Consider the following 14,962-nt stretch of genomic DNA (forward strand, 5'->3'; position numbering starts at 1 on the left):
CCTTGCCACAGGGGATATTTCCGTTCTCAGCAACTCACCGTATTCTAGAACGCCCCATCCTGTCACCACAGCTTTGCCGCAGAAGGGGATGTCTTCCTCGTAGGCCAAGCAAATGGGCTTGATCTTGTCCGTGAAGGTCACCTTCTGAGACAACTCGACCAGCGCTATGTCGTTTTCCTGTGGAGTGGAGTGCAGCTGGATGAGGTATGCAGCTGTTATGAACAACTGAGTCGTGCACGTGACGGTGAATGAATGATGGACACGAACAGCAAAAGGAAGTGTGAAGCTGGGTATGAATAATGGTTTGGGTGGATAGCAGTGCCAGAGTTAAGGGAGATGATCCACAGGGAGAGATGGGAGAGTCTTGAACCTAAAGGAAAGGAAGGAAGAATAAGCCACTGCATTACTATCTACGACCGCGATGACAAAGGCTTGCTCTGTTGCCCAGGGAAACTATGAAATCTGGGACACGCAAGGGGAAGCTGCTCAAGTGTCAAGAGAACTCCTTATCAAGAACTGACTGGCGGCTAGTGTTGTAGGATGATCAGATAGTAAGCTGCTGATAAAACTGGGAAATCTGATAGTTTGTACCATGGAAATATAGGGTTAAGAAGTGAGGGCCCCATGAGCGGAACAGTTAAGCTACAATTCTTCCATATATACTTCGTGACTTACAAAATTATTTTCGTCAAAGTTTTCGTGGATGATGATGCGTTGAGCGGGAACCACCAGTGATTCGGCATCCAATTCTTTGAGGCTGATGGTTCCCAGGATTACTTCCAGACCAACTATGCTCGTCCTGCGGGCAAAGATGGGGGCCATTACATATGGATGTCTGTATTGATACAATCATGCAAAGAGGAAGCACACTCTCTGTATAGATGTATACATACAGACAGACGAGGGACAATGTGGATATAAACATACTTATAGGCAGACATAACTGCCAGTATAAACACAAACACGGGTGCGTTCATATAAGTTTTGTATTATACGTTTGTGATCAATAATACGCTCGTGACCAATTATACATTTGTGATCAATAATACGTTCGTGATCAATATATACTTTTAGATTTGGTAATGGATAACATAATACTTCATGACATCAAGAAAAACCTCGTGAAAGCACAGTCTTAGATGACCACACCAAGCATTCATGCTGCTCCTGAGTCGTTGGCCAATATTGATAAGGATAACGGAACTGTAGGAGGAGCAGAGTCATCTCCAAGCGGCCAGTGACCTTATCCTCGAGGGAAGCATTTGGTGATGACCTTACCCTCGATGGAAGCAGTGGGCCGCTGTCAGGACCCACTTGTGCTTGATGAGCGACCCGCTACACCCGCTGAGGTACACCTGGTAAGGATACTCCCCAGGTGAGGCGTCGTCCCCGTTCACCACTTTGTCGGCTTTTACTGAGATGGGCGTCACCCTGCAGCCGTCTGTAGGACAGGACAACGCTCCGTCAAAGACGCAAACGAGTGGGAAAGCCGTCTATGGAGAAGCAGTCTCTCCAGGTCTCACTTCATGATAAACAGACTCATAATATGAGAAAATAAGATGAAGAATTTTTTCAATTGCAACTTGAACCACATCCCTGGAGTTCTAAGTGGTGATGACCTCTCCAGTGGGTCGATGACTGACGAGGAAGTAAAAATGATAATTGAAAAGAGAAATGTTTTCCCTTGAAGCAAGATTGATGGGTATCGTTCACCGTAAGATCACTTACCACAGTAAGGTCTCGTGATAGAGCAGAGGGCCGGGGTTGTAACTGTAGGTCTAGCAGTCGCAATCTCCGTTCCTGTAATACCACAAGACCTGTTAAGCTACTACAGATGTTGACCACACTTAATCTTTTAAGCCACAGTTGATACGATTTCTGTTGTAGCGATGGATGTATAAGGAGAACACACTCTCTGAGGACGTGAAACAAATGACATCTTACAAAACAATAGGACTGACTGGTTCAGAAAGAGAGAATTATCTTACGTATTATCTGAAAGGGCCTTAATGTCACCTGAATATATAGTCACCAGTCAAATTACCTGAGTGTACCAACAGTACATGAAAGTTCTCTGTCTCCAAGTATCACTCAGTATAGATGGGTGCAGGTGTTGTATAATACATTATTTACATGTCGTGGGTAGTGCAGGTTTTGTATAATACTTTCAACATCTGTTTTGAGTGGAGTAAAAGGTATTCTTTGGTACATGAGTGTAGTAGAAAGTGTTCTATGATACTTTTTTAATGAGGTTTTGTACTTTCAAATTGAGTTGGTGCTTGTTGTTGCTGCTGCTGCACTGGTAATGTCTGATTAAGGGTAAACCTCTATATGGATTGAGAAAAGGAACTCTAACCATGACCGATGAAGAAAGCACCTAAAGTAATAGTCATTTTGTGTCAGTATTGTTTTTCAGCCGTCAGATAAACACATAGCCTTTCATGTATCAGCGTTTCTCAGTAAAGACATCTGTATCTATTGTTCTCAGCATCATTGCTTTATTCCAGCAGTCAAGAGCAGGGTTTACAGCCTGGTGACCACTGAGAACTCACCTTCTATGGTGTAGGCGACGCAGACGAAGCCTCCAGAGCATTCCTTCCTCTTGTACTGCAGCGTCAGCACGTTGGTCTCCAGGACAAGTCTTTCAAGCGTAGTCGCCCCGCAGAAGGTCCTCCTGTTGAGGATTCGGAGTCAGAGTTTGAGATCTGTACAAGAGCCATTAATATACAGATTCCAGTTCTACACAGAAGAGGGTAAAGCAATTGCACCTATGTACGCGTCTGTATATAAATGTATTAGCAAATGATTTCGCAGCCAAAGAAAGCAACATCATCTTTCATGGCTCATGTAGGCAATGTCAAGTGTTGCAGGTGATACACCCGGCCCATGACAGCGGAGCCTACCATGCATATCAACAACTATCTGAAACTGATTTTAGTAAAAAGCTTCTTATACTGAAGGCAGGCGACTTACTTTGTCTTTCGACTCTCGACGTCTCCTGAAATAATGATCTTCTCTTTCTTGCAGCCCAGGGGGTTCAAGTTGAACTGGGGACACTCGAACCCGATTTTTGTGCCGGACGGACTCTGGATAACAAGAAATTTTTTGCTCTCACAGAATACGCTTATATACAAAACTGAGCAACAGGTTTCTCGCGTAAATAATATTCAAATTATAAAACTATTCAAGAACTCTACTGTATTGGTATAGTATTGATGGAGACCTACCTTAAGGATGCTTTTGCAGACTGCCCTCTGGCCAGTGTTGTCCGAGTAGATGATAACAGCCTCCTTGTTGCTCAGGGTGTAGGTCGATGAACACACCTCCAGGAGCTCTGAAAGAGATCAAGATAACGATATAAAGGAATAACATGTCACCTGGAAGTCAGAGAGTTGCTCAGATGTGAGAGGGAGGTCACGAGGAGGACATGATCTATCTGAGGGTAGGATTGACTGAGGTTACGATCTCTCATGAAGAACCCAGACACAACCTTGCTATAACTAGCCATGGAGAAGGTCAGGTGTTACTAGTAGGGATCACATAGTCAATAGGCACTACGGAAATCTTTGTAGATATAAGGTCACTGAGGGATTATGGGAAAGGTAAAGGTCCTTAAGCAATCACAGGGAGGTTATGAGGTCTTCAGGGGTGGTAGCAAGACAAAATCATCAGAAGTGATGAAAAAATCGGCCGGGACAAGATGGTCGAGAAAAGACCAAGGGGTTCGCAGGACAAGAGTCATCGTGGGGTCGGTCGTAGGAAGATTCAATGACCACCAGAGGATGATGCAGCAGCCAGAAGTCACTAAGTTACTATGGATAGTCTGAGAAGGTCATTGGTCACTGTGGATGGTCCTGTCGATATCAAAGGTCACAACGAATACTTTCAGACAGATCAAGAGTCACTTTGGGTGGTCCAAGGAAGTTAAGGAACTCTGATATTCCAGGGAGATCAGGGTTGGTCAGATGGTCCCGGAGATCTTAGAATTTAAGGTATGACCCTAATAAGTCACGCCATCATATGCAAGGGTCGTACCGCCGTGTTCACGTCATTGAAAAAGAAAATAAATGCTGACACGATCTGCTGACTGGAAATTCATTGCTATAGGAATAACAGTAAGATTTCTGACCAATGACTTACTTGTGGCACGTATTGCAGCTTCTCGAGCCATCTTGAGGCGCACGTCAACGACAGCTTCCTTTGGTCTTTTTCTTATCCGTTTACCAGTTCCTTTCTTAGTCTTTAACTCTTTGATCTTTGTTTTGTTAGCTGTTTCTCTAGATTTCCCATCTTGATTCCTCTTTAGTTTTCTACCTTTGTCTGGAGTCCTCGATTCTTCTTTCCTTTGTTTTCTGGTCTTCATCTTCTTTGGTTTCGCCGCTTTACGTTGGCGTTGCTTCCTTCTGCCAGTGGTATCAGTACGAGCTGGCCGAAGGTTTCTGGCCTGGGTTATAGCGTCTTCTGCAACTAGCCAAGGGTTCCTGGCCCTGCCAGCGGCCCTGGCTACCCGCGAGGATGTAGCACTATCGTCTACCCCAACAGCCTGCCAGGCCTCGCCCTCCTCCGTCACTATAGCTTCCTGCAGGAGCACACAACACTACTAACATCAGGGAAAGCTTCTCTCTCTCTCTCTCTCTCTCTCTCTCTCTCTCTCTCTCTCTCTCTCTCTCTCTCTCTCTCTCTCTCTCTCTCTCTCTCTCTCTCTCAGCAGAGAATAGCATTATTGTCAAACAAGCAGCATATGTGGTGAACGCTACGTGATATCCCTGTCTCTCAGTTATATCTTTTCGTAGATGCTCGTCTTCTCTCTATACTCACCCGGATGATGCCAAGGGTCACAAGCGACACCAGGAACAGCAGCAGGACAGCCAGCCTCATTATAGTGGTGACCACTTGAAAGGAAAGAATGATGATATTGATGACATGGTACACAGTGATATACGTACACCTAAGCCATTCTGTTTCGTATCACTCGCCGCTTAAGCATCCAGGCTCCTGATACAGACCAATAAAAACTATCGCCAGCTTGTTGCTGCACAGAGAAGACGTTGTCTAAATCTACGACATCTACCTCTGTAGTTCTTCTCTTCACATTTGCACCTAAAAATCACGTCAACTGCATCGTACATGTGGGAGAGCTGAATGAAGGACTAAGACGGAAGATTTTTCAGAGAAGTACTCGTGGAGGACCTAAATTGGGAAAGGAATTATGAGAGCTTGAATAAAGTCCATTATGAATTAACTGGGGACGGCAATAGATAGAGGAAAGTAGAAATGAAAACTGTCGGTTGAATAAGAGGTAACTCAGTATCCTGGTCATTTCGTAAATCATTTTGAAATTTTTCTTCGTTTTCGAGAACTTGCATAGTATCTATGGTATCTACACGTTATGTAATGCAGGATTGCATGATATAATGGTTAAGGTGAAGGTGTAAACAACAGCCAAGCATGAAACAAGGATAGTTACTGGCAAGGAAAAAAATGTCTAGTTGTACATTCTTCTATTATGCACAGGAAACGAAATATTGCTTCGATGGTCAAACATTTCTTTTATTACGCAGGAATGCGAGGCTACGTGGCATTCTGTGTATCACTATATGTAACTCTATATCAGATGATTAATGATTAGCGATCACATATGAGAGAAGACAGAGAACACTTGCTACAGCTTACAGACACATGTGTCCTCGATCATACAAAAGTACCGTCACAGGTGTCTGGCATATGGCTCAGGGACAATTGACTTTCGCCACTATTGTGACAGTAATCACCTGTCTCTCTCTCTCTCTCTCTCTCTCTCTCTCTCTCTCTCTCTCTCTCTCTCTCTCTCTCTCTCTCTCTCTCTCTCTCCTGAACATTTGGTTCAGTAAAAACAAAGACATTCACTTGAAGGACGAGGCTATCTGCAACCCTGCTTGTACCATTAGCATGTTCTCACAACCGACGTCTGACACCCAGTACCCTTGGGAACATGTGGACATCGTCTCAGTGTAGTGTAGTGCTCAGGGGTTAAAGATTTTTATGAAATACGAGTAGTTTAAGCAGACCTACGGTATTTCTTTAAGTACGGAAACGAGAGAGTAACTGAAAAATTACTCAAAGGAATTTGCACATTAAGGGGAACTATAAGATAAAGATCATGGTGAGAAAATCGACGTAAGAGCTACCGACATCATTAGATGACCTGTGATTAGAATGGTGTAGAAGCTGAACATGATGTCATAGTGAGCTGGAGAATGTTAGTCATAGCTGTGTAGCAACACGAGATAGCGTGGCACGGGTGTGACGAAGATATCCGACCAAACAGATACAGCAAACTATTCATGGAAGAATTAATCATATCTAGGGCGAAAAGGAACATGGGGGAAGGAAACGGGAAGAACATTTCAAAGCAAGATATTGCAGAGATCTTCAGTGGCTGGACTATGCATTTCAAACTCTCCCATCAGTAATAAGACTACAAAGTAACACTGCTTATGTTATGCTAGTGTTAAGAGAGCCGTGCTAATGCTGAGAGAAACGACTATGAGATCCAACATTTTTGAAGATATGGGAGTTGAGGAGAGATTCAAGTACTTTGGATATCGTAGGAGTAAAAAAAAAAGTAACAGGACGATAGTTGGAGGGGTCCCACCTTCTTTGGGATTGAATGTACCAATACGTGTATCCGTTAAGAGGGAAAAGTTTTCGTTCTCAACCATAATTTGAACAGACGAACAAGCACAGGTGCAACTTTGGAAACATGCTCTTGCAGTACACGGAAATGGTTTCCATCTAGGTCTTAAAAAATGCTTGTGTCCAGATAGAGTATCGTTTTCCAGACAACACGAAAAGATTTGATAGGAAGCAGCATTGGATTAGTAGGAGCTTCAAGGTGTAAAGGAAAGATAGAGGTGCTCAAGAAGGAGTTAGAGGAGAAAACGAAAAAACAAAAAGGATTGCTTTATTGATAGCAGAGAGAGAACTTAGCATTGTAACGTCATAACGAAAGAATGAAATGAGCTAAAACCGTAAATGACTATAGATGAAGTGAATTGAAGAAGATTCATGACCTTTATCTGGGATATATATATATATATATATATATATATATATATATATATATATATATATATATATATATATATATATATATATATATATATATATATATATATATATTAGTATACGTTTGAATGAGGTTTTCTCTAAAAGACAGAATTGAATACGGCAGCATATTTAGAATTATTAATTTTCCTTCATATGTTCTGTAATTTTTCTGTATCATTCTACCATTAGGTGGGTGCTCAAACACCAGCTGTCCGTAGAATAATACTAAGAAAATCGGAGAGCGTGAGAGAAAAAATTGATAACTAAATATGCTCTCGTATGCAATTCTATATGCATTAGAGAAAACCTACTCCCAGCGTATACTAATATATATATATATCCTTTCTAATCTGCCCACCTCTCATTCGTCATCCACTCCTCTTACTTCATTTGCTCTCACCTTTTGCCATTCACTCAATCTCTCCTGGTATTTCTTCACACGTCTCGTTTCCAACCTCACATACTTTAACCACACCCTTTTCCCAGACATTCTTCACCCTCGTCTCCACAAGATAGTGATCAGTACATTTATATCCATAAATTTCTATTCTACACACCTTTCAATTGATACGTAATCTAATAGTGCCCTTTGACCATCTCTCCTACTGAAATACGTACACTTGTGTATATCTCTTTTTAAACCAGGTATTCCCAATCATCAATCTTTTTTCAGCACACAACTCTACAAGGTTTTCATCATTTCCTTTCGTAACGCAACACCCCATTTAACACCAATTATACCCTCAACTGCCACATCCCTTACCTTCGCACGTAAATCCCTCATCACTTATACCTGGTCTCGTGTACCAAAACTGCTGACACAGTCACTCAGCTGCTCCAAAAATCTTGCCTCTCATAATCGTTCTTCTCATGGCCAGATGCATATATATAGATGGAACGTTTCATTCACTAACCAGTCTCATCCTCTCACCTAACTCACTACCTATAACGTCCTCACCGATTCACTTTAGCACCTTCCTCTTTATCACTATATCACCCTTATCTCAACATCTTTCATTTCGTCGTAACAACATCTTTGACTTCAGCCTTGTTCCCTCACGTCAGTATCTGCGTGAGTGATTATTCTCACACCAAGTCTTCGGGGCTTTCTGTCCCGGGCTAAACGAAGAATCGGAACAGAGATGTTGCGAAAAAGACTGGGCGAGGAACTTTATGCAAACTGCTTATCATCGTCCTATGCGAGAGGGATGTGATAGTAAGGGAGAAACGGGAGTTGGTTATAGCGAAACAGGTGACCTCGGCAGGTAATAGATGAGCTGCCATTTCGCACAAGTAGACAAATGTTAGTGAGGACCAACGTCTGCAAATAGTTGCGAGAAATGACTAATTGCTAAGATAGAAGGGACACAATAATCACATAAGACAGACGAGTGACATAAGTAATCATATGAACCATAAGCTGTGAACCAAAAGTAACTTATGTGGTCTCCGCTGTCTGTCCCACATATGCGGTAGCAAAACCTCTTCAGCCTCTGTTGCCTAGTCGCATATTTCTATTCACTGACTTTACAAGAATGAAAGACGATGATACGCTTTTACCTGTAAACTTGAGGCTCACGCCCAACAGTTAAGAAATAATGTAAATCACGTCGTGCAGTACAAGTAGTCTTTGCAATGAACGATAATTATATGAAAATATAAAGATAAAGTGGTTATTACTCTGTAGAAGGCTCGATATTTTCTATCGTAAGCTTTTAAGGTTAGATCAAGTTATTAAGTGTTTTGATGCAGAAAGCTATCCCGATCTCGCTATTCGTCGTTATAATTTGAATATGGAACAATGTCCTTTGTCGAAGATATCAAAACGAAAAGAAAATTCCCTGAGAGCATGTATGGGAAGATGAATTTCATGGCAGAATCACAGTTGCGAATTACAGTCTATTTAAATCTCTAAAGTGAGTAAGAAGATAGTTTTCACAAAGAAAACTGTTGGAGCTTGTGAAAGACACTGGTTCGGGGAAACATTAAAATGTCTAAAGCAAAGCAAGGCCCACATTTATGGCCAGCCTATCCTATACGCAAACAGCGTAGGACCCCAGGCGCTCGAAGTGGAGATTGTAGCCTAGTAGGAATGTCATATTGAAGCCTTCAGAAAGCAGGAAAAACTTCCCCAGATACCCTATTTTTGTTTCCTCGGGGAATGCTCTCTGGCCCCTCTAGATTGTGTGATTTAGGGATAGTTTGAAGGATGGAGGGATCCCAAGATGGCTAAAAACAAGAAAATCTTGTTAATAAACTCTTTGGCTGCGATGCTGAATTTAAATCGAGGTAGATCATTGCAATTCACTCTGAAATTATTCTAAAGTCAACGGCGTATAAAAAAAACTTGTTTGAACATCCCGCTTTCTTGACGAACACTTCCCTACTCCTAATAAAAGAAATTGTCTTGGGAAATCAGGTAGCTTGCTCTTTAACCATGCTCGAATTTAAAGCCCCAAATCACAACAAAGATGTCAGACGACTCATATCTTGATTTATCTATCTGTTTATTCATTAGTAACCTATTTTCTAAGCAACAATCCGATCGTAATATATACTGTGTAAGTGGGTGTTATGTATGAAATGCATAAATAAAGATATTTATTGATAACATACGTTTTTGGCGAGTTTTCATGAGATGGCGGCAACACGGGCTACCTTGCATCACTTTAAATCTGGCATTTTAAATCCAGAACTTTAAATTAGGAGCTTTAAATCAGGAACTTTAAACCCGGAACTTTAATTTTCCTTCACGCTCTTTAAACATTGTAGGTTTAAGGAACAAAACATCAACAAAACATGAGAAAGTTTATTCCATTCTGCAGGCATTGAACCAATGTACTTTATTTTCATCTTTTCATATATGTCTCTCCTTGTTATCATTGTTTTTAAGAAATATCAATGCCAAATATGGAAACAAAGGTATTTACCTTTGTGAAAGTAGGGGAAAATTGAGAATTTTCACTCCTCAGGAATGCGACTGGAATTGAATTATGTGGCTAAAGGGTTAAATATACCTATTTTCTTTATGGAATATTAAATTTTTTCCTCATCCAAAATTGTCATTTTGGGAATGAATGTCAAATCAACAGCTAGATACATGAAATGTAGATATTAAAAAGAAATTGAGACTCTAATAATTCTTGTAAAAGATTTCTTGTTCATACTTGTTTATTTGTGTGTGTACAGGAATCTATGATGGTTCATGAAAATGGCAAAGGGCGTAAATGTAGCTAATTTCTTGCCTAAAGTTTGATTATATCTTAACTGTAACATTTGTCTGGAATGCTCTCCTACTCCATTTAAAACACTGATTTAGGCTTAAAGCTATAAAAGTTTTCGCCATGCAAGTTACTGTAGATAAAAATGAAATATATCTATATATTAGTTATTTGTGTTTTGTGATACCGTATATGTTTCTTCTCAATCACATCAAGAGCGTATTTGACTATTATCATTGAGATACGTAATAGTAATATAGTAAAGTTTTCTGAAAGTATATTTCAAAAATATTTATAAAATTTTTAATGTTTTAATGCGTATAGACTCAAAAATACCTTCTTTCTGCTTACTAACAACAAATGTGAAAAAGTTGGTGCTCGTAGACTAGTCCTTCGAACGAAGTGTTTGTGAACCTTTGTTGTGCTCCGTGATTATAGAGTATTTTAGGTCATCTTTCAGTTTAGGTGCTCCTTGAGGCCTTCATGACCACCAACACCTACTATGAACACTGAAACATGTTCAAGAAGAACGCCACATCATCAGACGTGAAAAAGAGCCTCAGTAAATGTCTGGACATTAAGCGAGATACGCCCACCCGTCTCAAGCATCTGCGGACTGTCCTCGGTGAGAGTTCTGTAATATACGTTTTTGAGGCTTTGAGTACTTGAGTGATTGAATGTACCTTTGAATATCGTCAGGTCTCGATGATTAGTATTTAATTGTTCCCTCGCGACTTAAGGAACAAGCTTGGCGAAGCTGTGGTAGGTACTTTTTAAAGTTGAATCAATTCACTTCTAAATAGATGTTTAGACATGACATCTCAGATCAAAAATTTTCTATGATATATTATCAGGTATTTTAATGGGAAAGAGCAGCTATATGGTGTAGTTGATAGTATGACTTCTGATAGCACAGTATCGTTTAAGACTGAAAAAGGTTTTGAAGTAAAAGAATACCAGGTTAAGATAAATGAATAGAAAAATGGATAGTAGATATGTGTAATCATTTATTTTCCATGCACCTCCTTATCTGTAGCCTCAGTGATGTTAGAAAAATGAAGATGAAAATATTGAAAACACAGTGTTTATTTTGCTAAGAAGCCAACACTAATTATTCCACCATTATTTACTTTACTTTCACATTATTATTGGAATTATTGCCTTTCTTGTAGAAAAGAATATTTTGCTTATATTGAGATTCATACCTATATCAATTCTGAGGAGTGAAAAGATCAGGGGATGATCATGAACTTTAGTTCTGTAACTTAATGAGGAATTTTTTCAACTTATAGAGAAAGAGTTGTTAGGAAAATAAATAAATGGTCACGAACTGGGGTAGGAAGAAAATACTGACTTAATTTTATCCCCATGAGCTTATTCCTGGCTCTTTGATATGGTTTCCTTAATGGGTATGATCTTTAAATCAAGCTCTGACAGCAGTAAACTTTCTTTTTTCTTTTACACTTTTAATTTATATGTAGATTTCAAGATCATACCCCTTAAAGTCTTATTTTTATGAAATATTGTCTGAATTTGACTTTTTTTTCTTGTATTTCCAACTTCATAAGACCAAAAAATTTCCTTATCTGGCATTAGAATCTCCCTAGACCATTATTTATTAAGTACACCATATGTATTAAGTAGATGAGTAAGATTTACTGAAATTGATATTTGATATATATAGCTGTAAACTGATCATACCCCTCTCATCCCTCAGAGACTGTTGCCCTTCTCAGCACAGTTACATCCAAAAGTCTTTCTCTTACATGCCTATCGATTGGCATGTAATCTAATGATGCCCCTTGATCATCTCTTCTACTCTGATACATATACTTGTGCATATCCCTCTTTTTAAATCATGTATTCCAAATCACCACTTCTTTTTTAGCACACAACTCCCCAAGCTCTTCATCATTACCATTCATAACATTGAGTACCTTATGCACCCCAATTATACCCTCAACTGCTACATTACTAACCTTTGCATTCAAATCACCCATCACTAATACCTGGTCTCTTGCATTAAAAGGGCTGTGGTGACACTGACACAGCTGCTCCCAAAACTCTTGCATCTCTTGATCTTTCTCCTCATGGATAGGTGCATAAGCACTAAAAATCACCTATCTCTTGCCATTCACTTTCAGTATTACCCACATCAATGTAGCATTTATTTCCTTACATTCTGTCACAATCCCACAACAGTTGCTTCAAGAGTAGTGTTATTTCTTCCTTAGCTCTTGTCCTCTCACCAACTCTTGACTTTACAATTAAGACATTTCCAAACCATTCTTCCCCTTCACCTTTGATCTTATTTGACTCAGAGCCAGAAAATCCAGGTTTCTTTCCCCAAACATACTACCTGTCTCTCCTCTCTCCTCATCGTGGTTACATGAATAGTGGTTCCAACAATGTTATATGGTTGCAAGGCATGGGCTATAGATAGGGTTGTGCAGAGGAGGGTGGATGTGTTAGAAATGAAATGTTTGAGGGCAATATGTGATGTGAGGTGGTTTGATAGAGAAAGTAATGAAAGGGTAAGAGATATGTGTGGTAATAGGAAGAGTGTGGTTGAGAGAGTATAAGAGGGTGTGTTGAAATGGTTTGGACACATGGAGGGAATGTATATATATATATATATATATATATATATATGTATATATATATCTGGCAGCGGATGGAACCATGGAAGCGGAAGTGAATCATAGGGTGGGGGAGGGGGCGAAAATCCTGGGAACCTTGAAGAATGTGTGGAAGTCGAGAACATTATCTCGGAAAGCAAAAATGGGTATGTTTGAAGGAATAGTGGTTCCAACAATGTTGTATGGTTGCGAGGCATGGGTTATGGATAGAGTTGTGCGCAGGAGGGTGGATGTGCTGGAAATGAGATGTTTGAGGACAATGTGTGGTGTGAGGTGGTTTGATCGAGTAAGTAACGTAAGGGTAAGAGAGATGTGTGGAAATATAAAGAGCGTGGTTGAGAGAGCAGAAGAGGGTGTTTTGAAATGGTTTGGGCACATGGAGAGAATGAGTGAGGAAAGATTGACCAAGAGGATATATGTCGGAGGTGGAGGGAACGAGGAGAAGTGGAAGACCAAATTGGAGGTGGAAAGATGGAGTGAAAAAGGTTTTGAGTGATCGGGGCCTGAACATGCAGGAGGGTGAAAGGCGGGCAAGGAATAGAGTGAATTGGATCGATGTGGTATACCGGGGTCGACGTGCTGTCAGTGGATTGAATCAGGGCATGTGAAGCGTCTGGGGTAAACCCTGGAAAGTTGTGTGGGGCCTGGATGTGGAAAGGGAGCTGTGGTTTCGGGCATTATTGCATGACAGCTAGAGACTGAGTGTGAACGAATGTGGCCTTTGTTGTCTTTTCCTAGCGCTTCCTCGCACAAGTGAGGGGGAAGGGGGATGTTATTCCGTGTGTGGCGAGGTGGCGATGGGAATGAATAAAGGCAGACAGTGTGAATTGTGTGCATGTGTATATATGTATGTGTCTGTGTGCGTATATATATGTGTACATTGAGATGTATGGGTATGTATATTTATGTGTGTGGACGTGTATGTATACACATGTGTATGGGAGTGGGTTGGGCCATTTCTTTCATCTGTTTCCTTGCGCTACCTCGTAAACGCGGGAGACAGCGACAAAGCAAAATGATAATGAAAATATGTATATATCAATCTTGGGATAGGGGAAAAAGAATAACCCCATGTATTCTGTGTGTGTGGTAGAAGGTGACTGAGAGGAGCAAAAGTGGATGGCTGGAAATCCTTCCTTCTTATATTGCTTTCCAAAAGAAGGAACAGAGAAAGGAGCCAAGTGAGGAATTTTCCCTCTAAGACCCTGTCGTTTGTTCTTGATGCTACCTTGCTTATGTGGGAAATGACGAGCATGTATGTAAAAAATGTGTGTGTTTGTGTGTGTGTGTGTGTGTGTGTGTGTGTGTGTGTGTGTGTAAAAGTGGCTGCCTTTAGAAATTGAATGTATTTACTAATATGCAGTAGTTTTTAATTATGTGTAAATCCATTGATTGTTTTGTTCCTTATTCATACTTTTCAGACAACACAGATGCTGAGGAGTTGAAGTCTTTTCTTGATGTTAATTACAGCCCAGTTTTTCATGTGTTTTATGAGGCATTCATCACCTTTGAAGGAAACCTTAAGCAAAAAGGTAAGGAATAAGCAGGCCTAGACCATGAGTTAGGTAACTTAAACCTTTCAGAGAGGTAGTTTAATTGATTTGGAGCTTTATATGAAGTTTTATAGAAATGAAGTTTAAGAGTTTTAAACAATATACTGCTTTTTTCTTATTGGCATAAACTTAGAGAAAATTGGGTAAATTCTTTTGATCCTCAGGAACATTTGCTGTACAGAAGAGTCATAAAGAGGACTTGGAATGCTCACTGTATGTTTTAGACCGTCTCCTCTGCCTTCTACCTGAAAGATTTGAGAAACGATGGCAGTGCAATGCCCTTACTCATATTTTCAAAAAGATCCTCCACCCTGGAAATATTGTACGGTTAAGGAGAGATGCAATGAGGTAATTCTTTTTTTGGTGAGGTTTGAGTGACACATATTTGAAGAATATATTTATTGATACTGTACTTTATTACTGATTTAAGATTGATAAGGAGAATTGAATTAGATTTGTT

The 14,962-nt window shown here is 40.2% G+C and overlaps 1 protein-coding gene and 1 long non-coding RNA gene across 3 annotated transcripts in view; one reads left to right on the forward strand and one right to left on the reverse strand.

Annotated features, from left to right (window-relative positions):
- Positions 1-44: 44 nt before the first annotated feature.
- Positions 45-1,650, reverse strand: LOC139747917 (uncharacterized). Its single transcript, XR_011712465.1, has 3 exons — positions 1,279-1,650; positions 676-799; positions 45-177 (listed from the first exon to the last, which is right to left on the reverse strand). It is a non-coding gene; the product is annotated as an uncharacterized lncRNA (long non-coding RNA).
- Positions 1,651-10,696: 9,046 nt separating this feature from the next.
- The window catches only part of LOC139747934 (ral GTPase-activating protein subunit alpha-1), a 143,360-nt gene continuing 139,094 nt past the window's right edge, over positions 10,697-14,962 (forward strand). For both annotated transcript variants that reach the window (XM_071660419.1, XM_071660420.1), the window contains exons 1-3: positions 10,697-10,935; positions 14,371-14,481; positions 14,667-14,850. In XM_071660419.1, the coding sequence (XP_071516520.1) occupies positions 10,827-10,935; positions 14,371-14,481; positions 14,667-14,850 (404 nt within the window). In that variant the 5' untranslated portion in view covers positions 10,697-10,826. The remainder of the gene's footprint in view (positions 10,936-14,370; positions 14,482-14,666; positions 14,851-14,962) is intronic.

Source organism: Panulirus ornatus, chromosome 71, assembly GCF_036320965.1.
Source record: "Panulirus ornatus isolate Po-2019 chromosome 71, ASM3632096v1, whole genome shotgun sequence".
In the NCBI taxonomy this organism is placed as follows: domain Eukaryota; kingdom Metazoa; phylum Arthropoda; class Malacostraca; order Decapoda; family Palinuridae; genus Panulirus; species Panulirus ornatus.